The following is a 22,523-nucleotide window of genomic DNA, read 5'->3' on the forward strand; positions in this document are numbered from 1 at the left end:
CTGTCTGTCTGTCTGTCTGTCAGTCTGTCTGTCTGCCAACCTGCCAGTACTGAATGCCTCCACATTTTTTAATGACATTATTTACATAATTTTCTTTGTTGGGAAATCATTTTGCCTTAATTCAATCACAATGAAATTAAATGAATCCTCATTTTATTGTGGGACCCCCTGGAGCCACTGCATCGAATCATGGAGGTCCCCAGACCCCACTTTGAGTAACCGCATGTCTTTAGTGATTTGGTTTGTTTCTGTGTATAAACAGATGCGCCCCCTGTAGGCAGCTTTCCCCACTGTCCCTCCTCCTCCTGCTATACTCCGCTCTCTGACTCCACGGCTCCTCATTCACAAGAAGATGGCGGACTGCGCTCCACTATTAGATGAGGAACTCTCGTCCTTTGTCTTCAGTTACCTGACAGAAAACTCCGGCAGCCAGGTAAGATTTAGGACTCCTTGGACACACCAAACCTCGGGCTTTCCAGACCGGGGTGCGCCGTTGCATGTCGCCGGCCATGGCGCACGCTACGCCCGGTTGATGTAAGGCTTTCGCCCGGCTTGACAGCAGCATCTCACAGGCACAGCGCGACCGGTGTCTCGGTCTGCATGCGCGCGCGCGTGTGTGTGTGAATGTCTGGCTTTCACGTGTTTATCGGAGGAAATGTCATCAGCCATAAGCAATGAGGGGAATTGACGGATTAAAACGATTACATATGTTAGTGTGTGTCGGTGCTAGAAGCGGGGAGCAGCCGGTGTGCCGCTGCTTGTAAGGATTATTTGGTATGCAGAGGGGGGCTTTGGAAACTTTTGACGCATTCTTGAGGGAAGTTTTAATTTCAGTGCCGGTGGAGACACGTGGTGCGCCGCTGTACGCATGGACTTGCCCTTGAAGGACTATTATGACATTAAGACATTATGATAGATATTCACTGTCTACGTGACCACTTTGCTATAAAAACTGTGCAGAGAAAAGACTTGTAGGCTATGTATTTCGGTTGATGCATTGAACTCTGCTGGTGGGATATTATGTTTCTTTCCCCTCGCTGAATAGGAGCTTGTATTCAATAAAGTGTCTCTTTGGGGGAACACTGCAAAGCATTAGTGATGTGTAATGTTACTTATCCACTCCATTATAAGCTGCTTGCTACAGCACCGAAGCTTAACTGGGGATCTCTGTGTTGGGTAACTACAGGCTGTTCGGTGCGCTGTAAAGTTGAGCATTTTCACCGATGATTCCTGTAATTTCGTCACATTGGTCAATGTATCGTACGAGGTTCTGCTAAGCAATTATATGCGGAGCAGACGGTGGGTTGAGGTCAGCTGAGAAAGTTGGTGCAATTTGATGTTTTCATAATCGTTTGCGTAATCGTTAGGGGACAGTTACCAAACGTTTGTCTGCATGCTTCACCCGGTTGGTGTTGCTGTGGGAGGGCACGGAATTGATTTCGCACCGAATTTCATGGAAGCATTAAGATTCCAAACTGCGTTTGGATATCGCTGCAATTCTGACGTCTTTGCTTATTAGCAATCATGTAACACTTCGAACATATATTACTTCTTTTAAATAAATGGATTCGATGTTTAATTGAATTCGGGATACGATCCACACACCAGGTAGCTCGTATTAAAACAATACCTGAACTTTTTATAACTGGCTCCACTGTTAATCCCAATAAAATCTCCTACTCAACCCCGCTGAGTGCTATAGCGAATGGTGTTCACCAATTGTAAAAGTTGAGATTTCATCAAAATGCAGCGATGCTCTGTACCAAAGATGATTGCCGAATTTTCTAGGATAAGGTGGTTAATACCAACAGCCCATAGGCTGTATAATATGATTTATGTCTTGTTGCGTACATGGAAATAAACAACAAATTAGCAGATTTCTGAACCGGATTTGGTGAGAAATTCAAAATCGTATCACGTCTACTCTCCATCTCCCTTCTGGTTGTAGAGTCGCACTTACGAAATATGCACGGATCAACACCGTGCACGTAAAGCCATTAAACGGTCTGTCATTTTCATACAGGACCCCCAGTGTTACTGCATCATATTGTGACGTAAGATTGCGTCGGGGTGATTGTTGCTGTGAAGCACGGTCATCGAAGGTTGTGATTGGGAGGGGGGAAGGGGGAATGTATATGTATATGTATAGATATGTGTGTGTGTGTGGGTGGGGGGGGGATGTGTCACAACTGACTGGCAGCTATATCAGGTTAATTCAGTGTGTGGTGGGATCCAGGGATACGGTGGGCTATTTATAACCTGCAGCAGTGACATGCTTCCACATGACAAATACATACAGAAAGATGTATCTAAGAGGTAAATGAGAAGAAGTCATCCACCATTAGGAAAGAAATGCATCAGAACATCCCTCAATATAGGAGTTAACAATATGACAACACATTGTAGTAACTTCTATATAAAATATAACTAGAAAGTGACATTCTACATCAATATGTTAACGTGTTTCTACATTAAAAGTATGTCATCACGTCATATGATCATTATGATTTTTTGCGGGAAATGTGATATTTTGATTTGATGGTATAGTGCGACAATATAAGTCTTGGGTTTAAATATTTATACTCAGTGGAAGCATAAAGAGCTGGGACAAACTGATTAAGAATATATATGACACTGCCAGACAGTGTATGAGATGCTTTTTAACAACCTCAAAGTTAAAGGCAGTAGTGACGCGCTTGCTTGTATATTTGCTGTACAATTTGCAGTTATTTCTTCTCAGGATTGGAAAGCTGGTTTGCTGCAAAGTCCTTCAGTGACACAGACGGAGAAAGAACAGGAAACCAATCAAATTGCTCAATGTATCACTGCTCAAGTTCTTTCTTCATGTGTAGTCTGATAAGGTTATCTATTCTACAAATGCAGTATTAATATGTTAATATTTACACAGGGTTATTAGGGCTGGCTTGTGCCTGTCCCTTGGTTCTCTCTCTCTCTCTCTCTCTCTCTCTCTCTCTCTCTCTCTCTTTCTCTTTCCTTCCCTGTGTGTCCACGCAGCTCGCCCCTGCCGGCTGATTATTGTAATACTACTCTATCCTCGTGACTGGAGTTACAGAACAGGGCTGCTGCAGTCATGTGAGTTGTAGTGGAAGGAGGGAGGGAGGGAGGGAGGCCTTAACTGTGACGTAGAAGAGTGACAAGCAGTCCCGCCCCCCTGCTTCTTCAAACATGTGACTGCTTCCTCTTCTCTCTCTCTCTCTCTCATAGTATTGCCCTCTCTCACTTACTCTTACACGAACATACAGTACACATGCTTACTGTCATTTCTCTCCTTTCCACTTCCTGTCTTTGTCTCATTCCCACATTCATAATCTGTCCCTTTTCTGTCTTCCTTTGTTTTATTTTATTATTCAAATAAAAGGCTTTCTTGCTTGTGGAATCAGAGAAACTTGAACCTGTTGTGATGCCTGGGTCCTAGGCTTTGTCCAGAGGGTTGACGGACTGGTCTGGCATTGAAGGTTTTTCAGTTAATAAAGCAATTGATCCAATGAGCACCGTGAGGGGACTAAAGATTAGCCTTAATGTTTTGGAAATGCGAATGGTCCTCCTGATTTGCACGAAAAAATAGGTTTTCTTTCCATGTGATTTGCAGGCTAAAAATGACACTAAAATCTGCTGCTAGCAGCCGTTTTACGGGCCACCTTGACCACATTACCGTGAATATCAGGACTGATTGTATGACGGATCTGTAAGGTAACACAGTCAACTTCCTGTTGACATAAAAATAGACTCAGAGTTTACATCAAAGCTTTATTTTTTGGTTGTCAGTTTCTGTACTTAGGCACTTCTATTTCTTCATGTGGACAGCTCTAAGGGCCTCGCAGGATGTGATGTTTTTCTAAATCCAATAACAATGTCTTTGGTTGACCACAGCTGATTATTAGATGCCTCGTTGGTTGGCCGATGCGTCACTCCTTGATTTGAATACACTGCACTCAAAGAACATAAGTGTGGTTGTCAGTAGAGCATGTCAGCACAGGGAACACAGTTTGATGTACTGATACTACTTAAGTTAAATGTAAGAAAGAGAGTCTACTGTAGTTTCATGATGCTACATAGCAGCTTATTGAGATAAAAGCTCCAATCAGTTGACTAACGAGTACAATTATTCACCAATCAGGTTCCGTTTTCTTTTCCAGCAGAGTAGGAAACCATGTCTTTGCCATTTATTTGAGACTGTCAAATCTGATGGTAACATAGCTGTTCTCAGAGCAGCGGGAAGCCCTAAAGCTCAGATTTTGTGTTTTAAAATAAAAAATAAAACAGCTTCTATCTCCAACTGACTGGAGCTATTGAAAGGTTATTTTAGAGTGCAGGTGAACTTCCAGACCTATTTCAATGCTAATCATTGACCGGGTGTTTAGCGACGGTCCGGGTCCATCCAAGGGATTGACTGAAGATCAGGCCGACTTAACGTCAGTCACCACCACATCCTGCTGTAACAGGTCACAACCAGCCACGGGGAACGTGCCTGTACAACATTAGCCGGGGCTTGGCAGTAACTCTACTTTACTTGGCTCTTAAAGAGAAAGTCGCATGTAAATTCAAGCACACGTGTTGGTGTCCGGTGCACGTTTGGAAAGCACATATTCCTCTCTCGGATAAGAAATACGGCAAACATAAACTACATGTGCTTGAATTTTGCTTCATTTTTAAGTTAGGTTAGAGCTTGGCAATATATCGACATTATATCAAAATTGTGATATGAGATATCATCTTAGATTTTGGGTATTGTATTGTAATATTGCATAAGTCTTGTCTTTCCCTGATTTAAAAGGCTGCATTACAGTAAAGCGATGTCATTTTTTGAGCTTACCAGACTATTCTAGCTGTTCTATTATTTTCCTTTACCCAGTTAGTTATTATATTTACATTACTGATGATCATTTATCAAAATTCTCATAGTGTAAATATTTTGTGAAAGCACAAATAGTCAATACAATATTGTTTTGAGGTATTGATATCAAGGTATTTGGTCAAAAATATTGTGATATTTGATTTTCTCCATATTGCCCGGTCCTCTAAGTCAAGTAAAAATGTGCATTCAGGTAGTCCTGCTGCACTATTCTACTGTACAATTTCAGTATCTAAAAGTCCAAATGGTTGATGAATTCTGGGATGTAAAGTCATATTTGTTTATCTTTTGTGATCAAAAGAAACCCACAAATAAGAGAGCAGTCCCAGCTTAAGGGAGCAACAAGATGTGAGTTGGAGGTTGAAGTAGGTCGGTAATTGAAAAACTTTGGAATACTTTTATAAAAGCGCACTGTTGCCAGACATTAAGAAATTACTCATTGCTTCCATTGTTGTCTCCTCTGTGCATTAAGTTATATGTTATTATCAAGTAAGGTAAACTAATCAGCTCTCAAGTGTTTGAAATGTTAATTGCGTTTCTGAAACGACGCCTACACGCACCAAATGGAAAACTTAATAATGCTTAAAGCCATTATTGTGCTGCTGTGTAGCCCTATAGAGCCTCAGACTGTCAGTCAGCACTTTATCCTATAACCGTGATGCCCGTGTGTGTGTGTTTCCGTGTGTGTGTGTGTGTGTGTGTGTGTGTGTCCTACACAGCAGGGGGTCAGCTCTCATCCCTGGTTATCAGGTAATCTTATCCAGTTTTGGATCGGAAGTCTCACAGTCCCTCAATGACCACATTTAGCCTGATAGTGTGATGCTCCAGGGGACAGACATTCATCATTTTGTTAAGTTTTTAAAGCTTTAAGTCAACCATTATAAAAAATAACTCTCATCTTTTTGACTTGAATTACTCTATGTCCCACACAAAAGTTTATGCTTTTATTTTACTCGTTGGTTATATTAGCAACACAGTTGGGAAGTTAGCAAAAGCAGTGATGAAGAAAAATCTGCACAAACGTCATTTAAAAAAATAAATGGGTGGATGCATTCTTCTTGACTGACACCTGATCCGTGGGAAGATAAGTACAAAAATATAGAATATAATAATATAATTTCCTCACTATGTGCGAGCTGCCTGTCCCCAGAACACACAGTAAAAAACGCGGTCTCTGTAGACAGCCCAGGGTCTACAAACAAAAAAAGTCTTCCAGCGTCCCAGCCAACAACTGACAACAAGGAGTTGGTTGAGCCATCACTGCAGCAGCGTTAACACGTAGGCTACTTCCACAATGCGGGTTCATGACTGTTGCAGAAAACACAGGAGGGAGGGGGAGGGGACGGGATGAGGATGAGGAAGGGGCGAACTCGCCTCCGTTCTGTTTGACAATACTTTAAACATCAACAACATGCAACGTCACTAATCATCGCTTCGAGCGCCTTTAAGACGGAGGCAAAAACTGAGAAATAATGTGTGGATTACTCCTTTAAAGTTAGGGTTGTGTCTTCTTTAGAAATCTGGCAGGCCTGAGGGTGAGGCAAATGAGGATGGCAATAAAAATGTTAATGAGGGGCAACGACACACACACAAACTCCACACGTAAAGGCCCGGAACGACCTGGAATCAAACCCAGAACCTTCTTCCTAACCACTGGGCCCTCATGCTGCATGAATTAAATCGTAATGAACACTTATTAGTCTCTGATTTACACGGTATATATAAGCACCCTTAGAATGCATCTAGACTTAGTCTGCAAGCAGCCAGACGCATCACTTGATGGGGCCCAATAAATCCGATTAAAATTGGACAGTGACAGAGAAGAGTGAAGGATCCAGACAGGCAGACAGACAGGTGTATAAATAACAAGGCTTTGAAGTTCCACCTGAGAGTGATGGATACAGGTGTTATTGGCAGTGACTGGGATTTGCACTGTGCCAGGGACAGACACACATTCTCTTTGGCTATATTTTATGTTTTCCTCTCCGTCCAATGATTTGGTTGCAACTGTCCTCCGTTATGTTGTAGTTTTTTTTTTTATTGTATCCGTCATTCTATTTTATTCATAAATCTTTGTCAATGTCTTTCTCGCTGTGTCTCTTCCATCAGCCTGAGTCGTGATGTGCAGTGCTGCAGTGCAATGTGTTCATCTTGCAGCCTTGCAGTGACTCACCAATCCCTTCTGTCACTGTGTACTGGACACACACACACACACACACACACACACACACACACACATGCATGGATATACAACATATTTTACAGGATGGGTACAAATTTAAATGTGCTAAAATGCACATCTACTACAGTTACATTTTTAGTAGGGCTCATTTAGAATTTTTTTTCTACCAATATTACAATTGCAATTTACCATGTGATTCTTTTATAAGCTCTTTGTCTTCTGTATTATACAAAAAAGAAAAACAATCCATTATTTTATAGTATGACCAGTACGATATTAGATAGATTAAACATGCTGCACAGCATCTTCTTTTTTAAAGCCCAACTTTTAAAGTTTTGTTCCTTTTTGACACTAAAGTTTCCGCTGTGACGGGATCTGTTGAGCCTGAGACTAAGACTAATGTACTACAGGTCGACGTAGATACGCCGTTGCATGCCAAGTTCCATGCTGCTTCCTCCGCAGACTGCTTTACTTTACCAGAGTGTAATTGCAGCCTTTCTGGTAAAAAAAAGCAAATGCAATTAATCGTTCAGTCCTAATTTTTAGATTAGTTTCATTTATATTTCTGGCATGTATCTGTTCTGTGATTGTCGCAAAAAAGGGACTCTGATCTTGGTAATGTCTCCTTGGTTGTGTGTGTGTGTGTGTGTGTGTGCGTGTCTGTGTGTGATTAACTAACCATACATGCGTGTTTACGTGTGGTTGATCCTCATCGCGTGTGTGCGTCAGAGTTGGGCGCTGGGAATATGGCTGCTTCCTCCCAAATCCCTCTGAGGTTCATCAGGCATCCGGCTTAGACGCCCCCCCTCCCCCCTCCCACCCCACACACACCCACACAGGCCTGTATTAGTGTGTGTGCCTGTAAACGAGGAACATAAACTGCATGTGTGTATGTATGTCTCTGCGTTTGAGCTTGCTGTTGCTAGCTGTCATGCTAAGCAGAGGCAGGTTAGGGGTCTCTCAATAATTAATTGCGTGGTGGTTCTTCAGCTGCTTACTCAGGCCTGCTTGGCATGGCTGCAGCTAACCCTCCTACATATACATACACACTCACATTAGGGCTGCACGAGTCTGGATTAAATAAGAATCATGATTTTCTAACTCAGAATCAAGATTACGGTTATCTCTCCTAACCATTCGTAGTGTTTCTGTAATCTTCTGTTCCTATGAGATGTTTTCTGGCATGCTGACGTAATGCAAAAGGCTCCGGTCATTAATGTTAATGCAGTCAGATGAAAAGCCTGTTTTCATAGCCTTTTTAGCTTCATCGTTACCTAAAGTATCAGGTAGTCATATCTTGCTGTGTCATGCTGCGAATTAAAAAGCTCCATACAAAAGAGAATGACCCCTGTTATGGAACAAGAACCATGGCTGTGTCTCAAAGCGCTTTATTGCACCCTTCAAACATTTAAGTATATAAAAAAGTTACTGAGCACTGAAAGTACCCGGATGACCCCTAAAAACGGTCCAAAAGTTCAGTGTGGTACAATCACAGACAGTTAAGGAAATGGACCAACAGATCTCGTTACCGCGCAGCCTCCAACTGAGCTTGACAACGTGGAGTGACGAGAGCAACCTATCTGAAAGTTTTAAGTCTTCTGGTAGCTGTGCAAGAGAAATGTCAATCATTCCCAATCTGGCAGTGATGGAGAGCGTAGGCATAGGCTTATTATTGCTAACTAAAATGCTAGTTAGCATAGTAATTAAACTTAAACAGCTAATGGAAGTCCAAACTGTGTGCGTGTTTACTGTACTACACAGTGATTCTTCTACTGTGCGACAGTAAGTTGCGGGGTTGTGACACAATAGTTTTTTTCTATACTGTTTTTACAAAAACGTCTGCTACGGAACCATAAGGTGAGCTACAAGGTAATGGAGCCTTTTATACAAAATGAATGACAGTCAATGGGATGCTAACGGCGGATGATGGCTTATTGCCATCAAAATGGCGCCATAGGAGCTGCGCTTGCAGAGGAGAGGTGGACCTACTTGGGAACAATTGACCCACTAAATGGGCGCCATCTTGACTACAAAGCGGAAAGGGGAGGGACTAGGGACGTTTCCTGGCAGCTAATTGGACGAGCGCATTACGTGGGTCTGGCTTCTCCCAGATTTCAAAACTGAGCATAAGGGTGGCAAGATGGTGGCTCGTTTTGGCAAAAATTGTTCACCGAAACGGGTTTCTGAAAATATCCTAAGTGACAAAAAGGCCATACGGTTGCTGAATCTGTCTGTTTTTTTGATCGCCAAAGTTCAGTTTAATAGATTTTCATCAGATTTTTGAGAGGCGGTGAGCAGAGCTAACCACTCATCATTTCTGGTAAGTGTAAATGTATCTTTTGGTACAAAACTAACCATCGGAAGTGGGCACTAAGGCAGTAAGTGGCCTATGCACATTAACAGTGTACTGACAGAAGTATGTGGAATGAGACACAGCCCATGTTTTTTGTCAAAACTGTGGATATACATAAGTATTTCCTGTACTTCATCATCACCTGAGCCATTTCCCTTATTCTGACTTATGATAGGAAAGGCTTGCAAAGGATCAGTGTGCTTTAGATCAAAACACAGCTACTACAGTAATTCTTCATTAGATGGGTTTCTACCAGCAAGGCAATATCAGGCTACATCAGGGCTTTTTTCTGCTCCTCTCTAGCCTAATTTGGAGGATTGTATAATCTTCTTTCGCAGCCTGGTTTCCATTACAGAACCTACCAAGGTTAGGTTTCTGAAACAAAGTAGCTTATGATTTAGAAGTAGTTTATTACTTTGTAATATTACATTTCACATTTTAGTGACTAAATGGCATTGGACTATTCCGAGTATGTCAGTGAAATGTATGCCAACAGCACGAGGGAACAGGAAAACTTTGAGGTCACAGTGTCAGCAAAAATGAAACTGCTCTCAGATCAGGACCAGACAGGTCTTTATAGACTGGGAACTGCATCAGAATCTCTAAATCCAGTTTGCAGCTTATCTTGCATGCACACTGCAGGACTTTCCAAACACTTCTTCTTCCCCCGAGGCGGAGTAGCAACTCAACCGTGCAAAGTGTCCAACATGCACAATGGCTTCATTGCGTGTGTTACAGTGAGAGGCAGAGAGAACAGATAGGGTGAGAGAAAGAAATGAGGGAAAGAAAAAAAATCCAACACCAGGGAGCAAGTGTCTTATTAGGTATTCATCGTCCGCCTTTTGCTGTCTTAATTTATATGAAAATCTATTCGGTTCGTCACTGTTCCAGGTTGTTGCCGCTCGTGCTGTGACTCAAATCAAGAGTGGGATGTGAGGATGTAAATTTCGCTTCCATTTCGTTTTTTTCTCTCTCTCTCTCTCTCCAGACTACAGTTTTAATGCAGATTTAATACTTTACAGTCAGTGCTGTGATTCACTGTTATCACCTCTCATCGTATTTTCTTCCTGCTTTCCTCCTCTTTTTTATGGTTCTTATCCTCCTGCCACATTCAGAGACTCAGCGGACCACAGAGTTTATCGTTTTGGTTATTTATTGTAAAACCATCATTTACATAACCTTTAACCTTTGCGGCTCAATGGCAAGCGAGCATATTCATCTAGCACACGTCTTTCAGATACATGACTGTGCTTGCTGCTTTGGGCTTTACACTTCAGAAAACACCTTTGCTGTTATGGAAATGCTGCTATAATGAGGACCACGTGGGGCCAAGTAGCATTGTTCCAGGATAGGACTACTGGTTGCTTTCTGGCTCTTTGGGCATAGGAAGCACTGTGCCCGGAGGCAACAGGGTGCATACACAATAGTTTGCTCTGCTCCTCCTAACATGATAATCGTGCCTTGTTCTGCATTCTTTTCTTTTACCTTGTTGTGTTGAGTTTGTCTTGTGGTCAGCACACTTTGCATGTCTTTGTGTTTCTGTGTAATAGTCATTCAGGTAGTCCGGTTGCTTCAAAAATCAACCTAATAACTGTGTGTACTGTCTGTGAGTTTTTGCTTTCGAGGATCGATAAAGTGGCCCTGTGTTGTGTTAAGACTCTCTATTCTTCTATGCATGTAGGATGACATGGGATGAGTGTGTGAACATTTTATGTGATCACTGTAGAGAATTGATGCGTCCTGTTAGGTCCCTCATCTGAATGTGTCATCGCATCCGAGGCGTTGTTTTTTACTTTACTCAATATGTTGACATTTGTGTGCATGTGCAGATGTGTGTATGTAGGCCATCTGTCCTTAGCTAACCTTTACTTGCATATTTGTATTCATCACAGGGACCCTGTTGCTATATTGATAGTGTCAACATGAGCGTTTGCCATTCTCCACACAGACACACACAGACACACACACACACACACACACACACAAACACACACACACACACACACACACAGTCACACACACATTTTTTACACCTTAGGGAGATATGGAAAGGGTTGAAGGAGAGGGAATCCAATCTTACCCAGCAGCTCAAGGCTTTGTGGGGACACATTTGGAGGCCCAGCGGTAGCTGAGCTAGCTGGCTGCCCTATTTCTTGAAAGCTCTCCTCCTCTGTTACCTAATTTATCACACGGTCAGCCACCAGGGAAATGTTTTATATTAAACACAAAAGAGCATACCGAGGGCTGTGTCACTTCCTCAAATCTGACAAGATGAGAGCCGGATGAGATGAGAGGGATGGTGATACCACAGCGACATGTCAGCGTTGCACAGAGCTTGATGTTAGCCAGCTCTCCACATGTATAATAAGTGGCACTTTAAACATATGCATAATAGTCAAATTGGGAGGGATTGGATGTTGAGAATCTGAGGATTTCACACTGTTTACTGTATTTCTGCTAATGATTATAATAATTAGTAGTAAATAAAGTAATTAGAATCATTTTAAATCAATTGTTTTGTGATTTCTGATGCCTTTATGCTACATCTTGAACAATAATGGTTTAATGTTGTCCTCAGCTTTAAAAAGTTTGATTTGATCTTAAAAAAGTACAGTTAAAAGATTGGGACTTTGACACTTTGTGCTGTTCTTAAAATTGAGACTTTGACGCTTTGCAACAGTTTAATAAGTCATGGGGGATGAGTGAGAGTTTTGCGAGGGCCTGAGGTGTAAATGCTGCTCCGTTATTGGTCTGGATTCCGCCACAGCCCACTATCTAGGTCTCTCTCTCTCTCTCTCTCTCTCTCTCTCTCTCTCTCTCTCTCTCTCTCTCTCTCTCCTTGACATGTTGCCAGTGTTTTGGCTGGGGCTCGTCTCCACTTAGCCGTCAGACAGATTGAGTTGTAAAGATGTCTGGTCCATGGATGGGCGAGCACCCAACTGCACAAACTCATCACCGCTCCTCGGACACCAACACATGACCAACTAGGTGACACATATACACACACACACACACACACACACAACATACTGCTGGTCTGCCAACTAAAATGTACATACCAGTATGTAATTTCCGTCCCAATAATCCACTGGTCCAGCTGGATTATTGTACGTGATTACGACTCATGCTGCTTAAGGTTAGGGATTACAAGCTGCATTCACGGGTAATGCAGTGTCTAAGCAGTTCCTCTGCTGGGCTTGAAAGAGTAATGCAGCAGCTTGTTAATACGCTGACTTATTGTACACCCTTTAATATTTGTTCTTACTCTGCTTTTAGTACATCATGTTAAATGTAGTTGCATCCGCAGTAATAGTTTCAAAAGGACTGCATTACATAAGACGCAGCAGCATTAGTAGCTTGGTTTTCACTTTAGTAGTGGCAGTAGCTGCTGTAGTAGCAAATGCAAAAGCAGCAGTAGTATTACTACGGATGTATTATAAGAACTGGATACAGCGTTCGAGGCCGAGCTCTATTCTTTGCTATGAGAGTTGCTCAGTGGCACATAAAGCCATCATAGAGCCCAACATGACCTGGATGATCGTTACTACTTCAGCACTGAGCAGCCCATAGAGCGGGCACACTAGTTCTTCTGGCTTAGCATTCCACCAACTTGAAGGTTGATTTAATTTCCAAATGTTATTGGAATGAACGGACCAAATTCTGATAGTGAAACGAGTCATTTCAAGGGGGTTGTGACGCTCAAAAGTGTAGACACTGATTTACAGACATTTCTTTGCCATGTAAGTCTATGGGAAAAAGTATTTACACCCTGTTGCATTTCCACCATTTTGGCCGCTATGTTCTATTTGCTTCAAAGCCTGACACACTTCCTGGGGAAGGATCAGTGTGTTGGTGATGGTGGTAGAAGCAGCAGTAGTGGTGGTACTGGTAAGTAGTAGGAGTATACTACCTCCAGTAGTAAGGTAGTACTTTACTGTCAACAGTAATTGTTTTTCAGGCAGCCATAGTACTTATAGTGGTAGTGTTGTTGTAGCAACAATAGAAGTAGTAGTAAAAGTGGTGGTAGTTGAAACACAAGTAGCAGAAATAATAATCATCATGAGACTGTCTCATGAGCAGGTCTGTTAATAGTCTAAACACAACAGTTGGTTTATCACTTCCATAGCTTATACTACTGCGCCCTTGTGTGAGTGTGTGTGTGTGTGTGCATGTGTGTGCGTGTGTGGGAGCGTGTATGTGAGAGAGTTGCTTCATGTGTGTGTGTGGGATCTCAAGGGTATTGGTGTAAATGAGACAAAAGGTTAATGGAAATTTCCATGGCACTGTGTGCAGGATCATGAGGACAAGAGGACACACTCACACTCTCACACAGATGCCAGCATGGCATATAGCCGTGGCAACCAGGTGAGGGCAAGCACAGGCTGGTGTGAACAAGCCCTTTTACATTCAAACACCGGACAGCTATAGCTGCAGTTATCCAGCAGCATGGCCTATTAAATTCAGTATCATTTTATTTGATATGGTTCAATGTAGTAATACACATTCACTTGCACAAACACTGAGCACCTCTCCTCTTTCATTACTCTACTTTAAAAGCTATTTGATATTATTTTTAGATGTCGCTTCCTCAGATGAAAGGCACAATAATGTGTGTGTTCATGTGTGTTTTTGTGTGTGTGTGTGTGCCAGGAGTATGCGTTATAAATAGTTTTTTTTTGGCACAGACCCTGAACTCGTCACTGTCACATCACACACATTTAACCTGTGTGTGGCGTCTGGTTCAATCATAATTACTACAAGATCTCCACGTGGGTCTAGATATTTGTAGCTCTCAATCACACCTGGAACCACTAACCGGGATTCTATCTCCGGCCTACAAATAATAGAGATGATCAATTACCAGCCTGGTAGTAACTTAGCGACCGCCAAATATTGTAATAACTAACTCATCAAATCTTAATAAATTGCCTGTCTGTGGGCGCCCTCAGTGCAATAGCCCTGATATTGTGATATATTCTCCTGATATTGTGAAATAAATTCCCTGAAAATCCAATTTTTTTTAAATTGCAATGCAAATTTTAGTTTTTGTTGACAAGACAAGAATGTAATGTGTTGTTATCTAGTGCACATGTAATTATATTTGAATTAAATGTCATGCTCATGTTAAGATGACTAATATTGTTTTTAAGGGTTCCTATTGTAACATCTGGCTAGAGACTGCAGATGATAAATAGCCTTTTGACTAATTATGGCATATTTACAGAAATATAAATACAGGAGAAGTGGGCTTGCAGTGAGGGGCTCAGGCACTTGTGCAGGGTTTAGTGATGGACCGTTTTGAGGTGTGTACAGTATGTGTTTGAGGAAGTGTGTGTGAGTCATGTGTGTGGGATGAAAGCAAGCAGCAGGATTCTACCTGCAAATATCAAAAGAATGAGGGAGGTGGGTGAGGCCATTAACGGCCTTTGGGATGCATAAACAAACACATTGCCACACACATGCCACACAGATATTTACTGCACACACACACACACACACACACACACACACACACACGTGCGCGCACATGATACATGCCGTGTGTATTCATGTTCCCAGGAAAACTAAAACTGGTAACTTTCCACAGCAACTACTCCCTGCGGCCATCCCTTTGCGTGTGTTCATCTTCCTTCTTCTTCTGCCTTATATCTCGTCATGATTTTTTCTCTTTCCGCTCTCTCTCTATTCATCTCTCTTTCTCTCTTTCTCTCTCTCTGCCCCCCCTTTTTACTCATTGCCCTACTTCCCAAAGGCTGCTCAGGCTTGCGTGACCATAGTGCCCAGTGCTGCGGTCATCTGGCATTCCACACACACTACACACATAATGCTTACGTGTGCATATTTACGCACACGTCAGCATCCATACCACGCATGAAGAGTGTACATCTGCTTCCTTGGTGCTTTCTTATGAAACTAAAGACTCAGGGACAACATTGACAGTTTTGCATGGGCAATATGGTTGCAATCATTAGGCATGCTTTTCTAATATTGATGCACAGGATGCAGATTTTATGTCAAATCTGAAATGCTGAAATCTGAATTTGGAATCTAATTTTGTTACCTTTCTTAATTACAATTTCCTTACAGTTATTCATTTAGACTACTGGATTTTGTAGAGCATGAACAAAGTCTGATCTTATCATCACAATGAAAGTCGCTAACCAATATATTCATAATTTACCAGACAGCCTGAGTGGCAGTTTACTGTAATAATAACTAGTTTAAGCCCAAATGACTTTGATTGCCATATCCAATATCTCCATTTTATAGTTGCAGATAGTCATTATCTGCAGTAAGCCAGGACAATCAAACAACAGCGATAGTCAGTTCCTTTTGGAATTATTACAGCTTTTCCCTGATTATTGTAGACATAAGATGCTTCATTGCTTCGGCTGATTTTGTCAACATGAATTTTTCAGCCTGCCAGTGTTTGTTTTCTGTTTGTGCATAATGCTCACAAAGTGGGAACAAACCATTTCATGTGAGTCATAGTTGTTGAAATTCAGCTGCTCTGTTGACATGAAGCACAGTCAGATGAGATTAATCCAATTATTTGCATTAATTGCTCTAATCACAAAAGTGAGACCTGTCTGCGGGGAGAATGAGGTTTAGGCTAATGAGGAAAGGATTTCAAATCAAATCTGACTCATTATTATTATCATTATTATCTTTCTCTCACCCCCCACCTCAGTCTGTCGGTCTGTACTTTCCTATCCCTATCCACTGTTGACGACGTGCGGCATCTTGTTGACTCGGAACATGTTGACACACCCATGCTGTAGTGTGTAGTATGCGTCTCCTTTCTTTCTCTCATTCATTCTTTCCCTCTTACACATCAAGGCGGGGATGCTGTTGACGGGGAAATGTTACTACTGTGATGCAATAACAGTAAAAAGCCAAATACTTTCATGGTGAGTGTAAGACTATGCCTTTGAATATGTGACGGGAGCTTTTCATAGGTTATGTGTGCAGAGCGTAGTCAATGATGTGTTTACATGGGTAAACGTTTTGTGTATGAGTGTGTGTATATGTGTGTGTGTATATCTATATAGATTTACATGTATGCTCCTCCTGCTGTTGGACACTGAGGGGTGAAGCACCCGGTGGAGGTCTGTTCAAGGCGTGTCCAAATCCACTTTTACTAGTTTGACGGTGGAATATAGGGTTCATGCACCAGGTGCATGGTTCAAAGGGGTTGTTCCTAGTGTCTTCATTAATTCATTGGTGTTTTTTGGGCATAACATGGAGTAAATCAATCAGTGTCACCTCCCATTCCCTTTAAAAGCCAGGCGCGTTTGTACCTTGGCGCATCAATATTTTGATGGCGGATTTGCACAGTCATATTTTTATTTGTAATCTTCTGCATGTGCGCATCCCTGTGTGTGTGTAACAAGCATAGTGTGAGGGCGCTCTGCACAAGCCTAGGCACGTTTTAGTGGTGCACTGTTAAAATAACAATGCTATGCTCCGCTATTGACTTTTGACCAGATTTGTGTTGGTCAATGGTGCAATCACTTTCTGCTGCCGCAAGATAGGAATATGCCAAGAATGCACCTGAACACTCCTCCCTGTAAGACCAGTACGCCCAAGAGCGCAAAGATGGGTGCAGGTGCAATTGCTATTTAAACGAGATGGGCGCTGGGCGCTTAAAATAGCAAAGACACTTGTGTAGGGCCATGCGCCTTGCTTGACACTTGAGTGTTTTGAACACAGCAGACTGGATCAGCTTGTCCTGATTTGACTGTCAATTCATGCAATAAAATTATTCCACGTGTGTTTTCTCTGCATTACCCAGGATTCTTCTGAAAACAGTTTACCCCAAACCTGTGTACTGTGGGTGCAAGCTGCTGGAGCAGAATATGTTCTAAAATAATGATAAAATAAATATTAGAAGTAAAGATTTTCCCCTTTGTTGTCATTCCTACATGGGTTGAACAAGCCTCTGAATTAGCATTAAGGCAGTTGTGAGGGCTTGCTGACCATGGCTGGGTATTGTAGGTAGATATTTGAGTGGGGTCAGTGAGTCAATTAGTAAAATACTAATTGGCCATGTAGTCGGTCTGAGTGTTAGTTGAAAGTATTTGTGTGTGTTCCTGTACAACAGAGACACTCCATTTCAGAAACCCACCTGGCGCAGGTTTGTGTGTGTGTTGTGTGCACCGTATTCAAGCCCCCACACACACACAAACACATACACATACACACACATACACGCACACACACACACTTCTTCTGTGCTTCTCTCTCATGCTTCATACTTTCCCCTCAGATGTGCTCGGCTTTGTGCTTTTCTCAGCAGTCCCTGACCTCGTTTCAACTCTCTCCCTTTTTCTCTTACTCTTTTTACGTTTTCATTTATTCTCTCTCCCATCTTTGGCGATGTCTCTCTCTCTCCCTCTTTTTCTCCCTTTCTCTGCATTTACTGTGTTTCATTCCTTTCACCCTTTTCTCCTTTTCTGACTCATTTGCATTCCCTTCAATGTCAAGGGACCCCCCCATGACAAGGCATGAAATACAGAGAGAGAGAGAGAGAGAGAGAGAGAGAGAGAGAGAGAGAGAGAGAGAGAGAGAGAGAGAGAGAGAGAGAGAGAGAGAGAGAGAGAGAGAGAGAGAGAGAGAGAGAGAGAAAGAGAGAGCGTCTGGAGTCCTCATGGTCTGAAAGCTTATCGATTCCTCTGCAGGTGATTTCAGGAGGAAGACGACCGGGATGGGAAGACAGAAATTAGACAAAGGAGAGACAGGTGAGGGTATTGGGTGAGAGAGATAGGGAAGTAAAATGAGTCCATATTTAGGCAGAGAAAAGCAGATGTTGAAATAGTCTACTTCTCTAAGATATGATTTTGAAAAAGACAATTAAAGACTGACCTTTCATCTGCCTGCTATCAGTTGCATGCAGTTTTTTTTTATTGACTTCTTAGGAACTAAAGCATATTTAACTAGTGGAAAAAAGTCTTTAAAGCTGTAGTGTGTAGTTTTTGTCGCCCCCATGAGGAATTCTAAGTAATGACAACAACACTGTTGGCACGTCCACATGAAACAATCCTTCTGCAATCTCAAAACATTACTCACTTAAGCTTTAAGGTTGACATTACACAGAAAATGACCATTGTTTTAAGGACTGGAAGGAAGAATAAAAAACTAAGGGTTAAAAATGTCTGTTTAGTCAACGAGTGAAAACCAAGCTAATCAGTAAGCCTTAGTAGAGCAACAGTTCACCCTGTGGTGGACATCCAAGCTGAAAAGTAGCCATTTATGGCCTTGGTTTCTCCTGCAATTTTACCTAGGCTAATAAGTAAGTCTCATAAAGCCCTTTATCACCATTTTAGTGGGAAGCTGCATAAAGAAAATTCCTGGAAAGACTAACAGTATCTTCTACTCTAGAGCTAAGCAGGCTAATAATCATGTGTTGGCTAGAACTGTATAGCTCTGCAGTAGCTTAGCATTGGAAAGCTCTATTTAATCATGTGGCACTAAGGCCTATCTTAGACCATTATGGCCTGTGTTGCTCCTGTCTCGCACACCAGATTTCATTAGCCTGATATTGTTCTTTAGTTATATTGAGTGAGCCAGTCTGGCCTTGGTTGGAAAACACAAGTCACTGAGTAGATCTTGGTTAGTGTGGCTCTGCAGTGGAAACCAGTCTAAAGGGAAGTTCTGTTTAGCCTTGGCTGCTCCTTCATTTAAATGTAGTCAAATAAGTGAGACTTGGTTCGCTCATATTGGCCCTGCCATACAAATCCTGCTAGTTGGAGGTTTCAGCCTGTGTCAGAACACTGGGAATGCTATGTGATACTCAGGTCAGAGCCAGGCCTGCCTTCTTTCTTTTGTGGTTTTATGTGTTTGGGTAGTGTTACTGCCATATTGTCTGGTAATGTAGTGGACCGCCTACTAGGAAGACTGGCTGATCACGTGTGTGTGTGTGTGTGTGTGTGTGCTGGTGTGTCCGGTTCATTAGTCCTGTTGCCAGCAGCTGAATGAGGAGCTGAACACCTCGGAAACCAGCAAAGAAAAGCTTTTCCAGAGTGTTCTGTGCCTCCTAACACACAAGTTGTGTTCTTGTATCATTGCCACCAGTGCAACAGGAAGACAAACTGCAAATACAGATTTTCAACTGTCCTGGCAAAACAACAGTTTATTGTTCTGCCCCACTACTTCCCTCCAGAAACACAATTCTGTAGTGTTCATAAAAGAGTATAATACCATATTCCAGTAAAATATTTTAGCTGCATTCTTTGAGAAAATACAACAATGTCTCTCAGTAGTACTGGAGTAATACTTCATTACTGTGTGTGGTTGTGTAGTAATCCTGCTCGGTGGATGATTGACTGGAAGCAAATCGAGTTTTTCCTGCTGACATGACTAAGGCTTGCATAAGAACATCCTACACACACACACACACACACACACACACACACACACACACACACACACACACACACACCCTTTACAGCTTGTCAAACACCCACAAATTTGCAGAGTGACAGCGTGTGCATCCATAATTCATCCCCTTTTCCTTGAAGTGTGTTGAACGAGAAAGAATGTTTGTGTGTGTCCGAGAGAATCAGTTACAACATTGTTCCTGGTTGAAACAAGCCTGCTTTATGAAGTCAGATATCTGCCTGGTTTCCCTTTGAACCTTGAATTTTGAGGGCAAGGCACACATAAAACTCAGTCCTGTCTATCTTGCACACATTACAGCAGTGCACGTGTGCGTGCATAAAAGACAGGGGAACGAGGGTAGTATAGGGATGGAATGAGCTGGTGATGTGAAGGACATTCTGCCACTGTAAACATGGACAGACACACACAAACACACACACACACACACACACACACACACACACACAAAGGTCTGTCCCACCATGTGTGTTATTTACTGCGACATTTTCAGAGATAACCAGCTACCTGAGCTCTATGTGTGTGAGTGTGTGTGAAGGCCGGTTCCAGCCTGCCAGGTGAAAGATTTGCTGCAGACATGGTGACAGCAAGGGACATTTACCAAAGCAGCTGCTACCTTAGAGAGGAGAGAAAAACAGATATGAGATATTTTTCTTTTTAGGCTCTATGGGAGCGCTTCACTAACATGAATATGGCATGAATACGATTGCAACTTCAATATTTTTGGGGTTGTGACTCTACAGTATGTTGCAGTTGTCTAATTGAAAAATGGCTGTCCTAGTATTGTTTATTGTAGTATGTCATATTATATTGTCAGAGAAATATTGAAATGACAAGATGCAGAAAGATGAATGTGTGTGTGTGTGTGTGTGTGTGTGTGTGTGTGTGTGTGTGTGTGTGTGTGTGTTTTGTGCGCTAGTCAGCGCATAATGGAAAAATGAAAGCGTGTGAGAGTGTGTTTCAGAGAGCTGTAGAGAGGAAGCAGATCTTTTGATGGGACAGCTGGGAAGTTCAAAGCCCACGCCTGATGATGAACACTCACACACCAACACACACACACACACACACACACAGACACACTCTGGTTTTTGTACTTGGCACAGCTGCAGTGATACACACACACACACACACACACACACACACACACACACACACACACACACACACACACACATAGCTGCATTTAGAGATAAACCAGGAGGTCAAAGGTTGTAGTGCAAAGTCTAAGTCTACCTCGCTCTGTCTTTCTTTCTCTCTCTCCTTTCTACCTAATATGGCTCTGCTGCTGCACGTGCGTTGCAGTCCAGCAGGGAGAGGCCACTTTCAGAAATCTCACACACTGAGATTCTGTGTGTGCTCCCAGGGTTACTGCATTATGTTAACATTGTTTGTTGTGTGTGTGTGTGTGTGTGTGTGTGTGTATAATTCTCCAGCAATTTGTGTAGGCAAAATCTCCAAAATCCTCTTGGGCTTTCTGTTGATTCAACATAAACAAATTCATACTACTGTTGATTTTTTGGTCTTGTGTCCTCTCTTTCCTGCTTGCTATGCATCTTCACTTTTCCTCTACTTGTTTTTCTTACTCCATCTTTGCTTCTCTCCTCTTCTCTGCTCCTCCCCTCTTTCATTCTCTCTCTTAGGCCCCATCCTCATTTTTCTCCTTATCTATTTTCCCGCAAACCTTCTTGGTTCCTTGCCTCTCCTCCTTTTCATTTCCTCCTTTATCCTTTATTTGCTTCCCTTGCTATCTCATACATTTACCCATCTGTGAGATTAGTGAAATGGGTCTTTTCTGGCTGTTGCAGCTATAAAAGCGCCTTTAGACCCGTAAATACTAAGGGTACTTCAGAAAGTGAGCCATTTTTGACAAAATGTTTGATAAATCCATTTCTATGTTGTTTTGCACAAAACCAGGAAGCACTCGACTATAATATACCTAAGTTCCATCTAGGTTCATATTTTTGAAAGCTATTATCTATTAATACCATTCAAACAGCACATTTAGGAGAAAGGGGCAGCGCTAACTTCAGACATTTGTTCAGACCGATCTCAAAAAGGTAAAACCTGCCCAATACTGGGTTCAGGACTTTGTGTCAGAGCTTTCAGAGCTCAACATATTTATATATACTGTGTGCAGAAACCTCTTCTGTGTGTGAAAGGATATTGTGTAAGTCAAATTGGAGGTTATTTTAATGTTCATTTCAGAAACAGTAGTGTGTCAGACTTGAACTTCGAGAGTAGTGCAACTGGTTGTACTGGACTAATTATTTGTGTTAAGCCATTGAGCCCTAGCTATCGCCTCACATTTGGCAAAGCAGTCTAGTCTGGTAAAGTCTGGACCCCTGCAGGTGGAATGCAGCAGTACTGTTGGAATGTCTGTGGCAGTAATACTGTTGGACGGTCCCTGGCAGTACTGTTGGACGGCCGTTGCAGTAATACTGTTGGACGGTCTGTGGCAGTAATACTGTTGGATGGTCTGTGACTAATGGGACAAAGGGAAATTGATATAGACTGATTTCAATATCGATCGATCCAAAACCAAAGATTCTTTTTTATCTTATAATAATGTTTCCAAAATTGTTTCAGTGGTTTAGTAACCACCGTTAACCACCAACCAGCTAGCAGCCATGCACTACTAATACAGCCCCGACCAGGGGACACATCCAGAGGTAGCACCTAGCCAGCTAGCAACCATCCACTATCATTACAGCCCCGAC

General features: G+C 42.2%; 1 protein-coding gene across 2 annotated transcripts in view; it reads left to right on the forward strand.

Annotated features, from left to right (window-relative positions):
- The first annotated feature begins 323 nt into the window (after positions 1–323).
- Positions 324–22,523, forward strand: part of ppargc1b (peroxisome proliferator-activated receptor gamma, coactivator 1 beta) — a 93,045-nt gene continuing 70,845 nt past the window's right edge. The window contains exon 1 of one of the 2 annotated variants that reach the window (XM_034883099.1): positions 324–433. In XM_034883099.1, coding sequence (XP_034738990.1) covers positions 353–433 — 81 coding nt within the window. In that variant the 5' untranslated portion in view covers positions 324–352. The remainder of the gene's footprint in view (positions 434–22,523) is intronic. The other variant, XM_034883100.1, reaches the window with a different exon arrangement.

The sequence above is a fragment of the Etheostoma cragini genome, chromosome 10, assembly GCF_013103735.1.
Source record: "Etheostoma cragini isolate CJK2018 chromosome 10, CSU_Ecrag_1.0, whole genome shotgun sequence".
Classification (NCBI taxonomy): Eukaryota; Metazoa; Chordata; class Actinopteri; order Perciformes; family Percidae; genus Etheostoma; species Etheostoma cragini.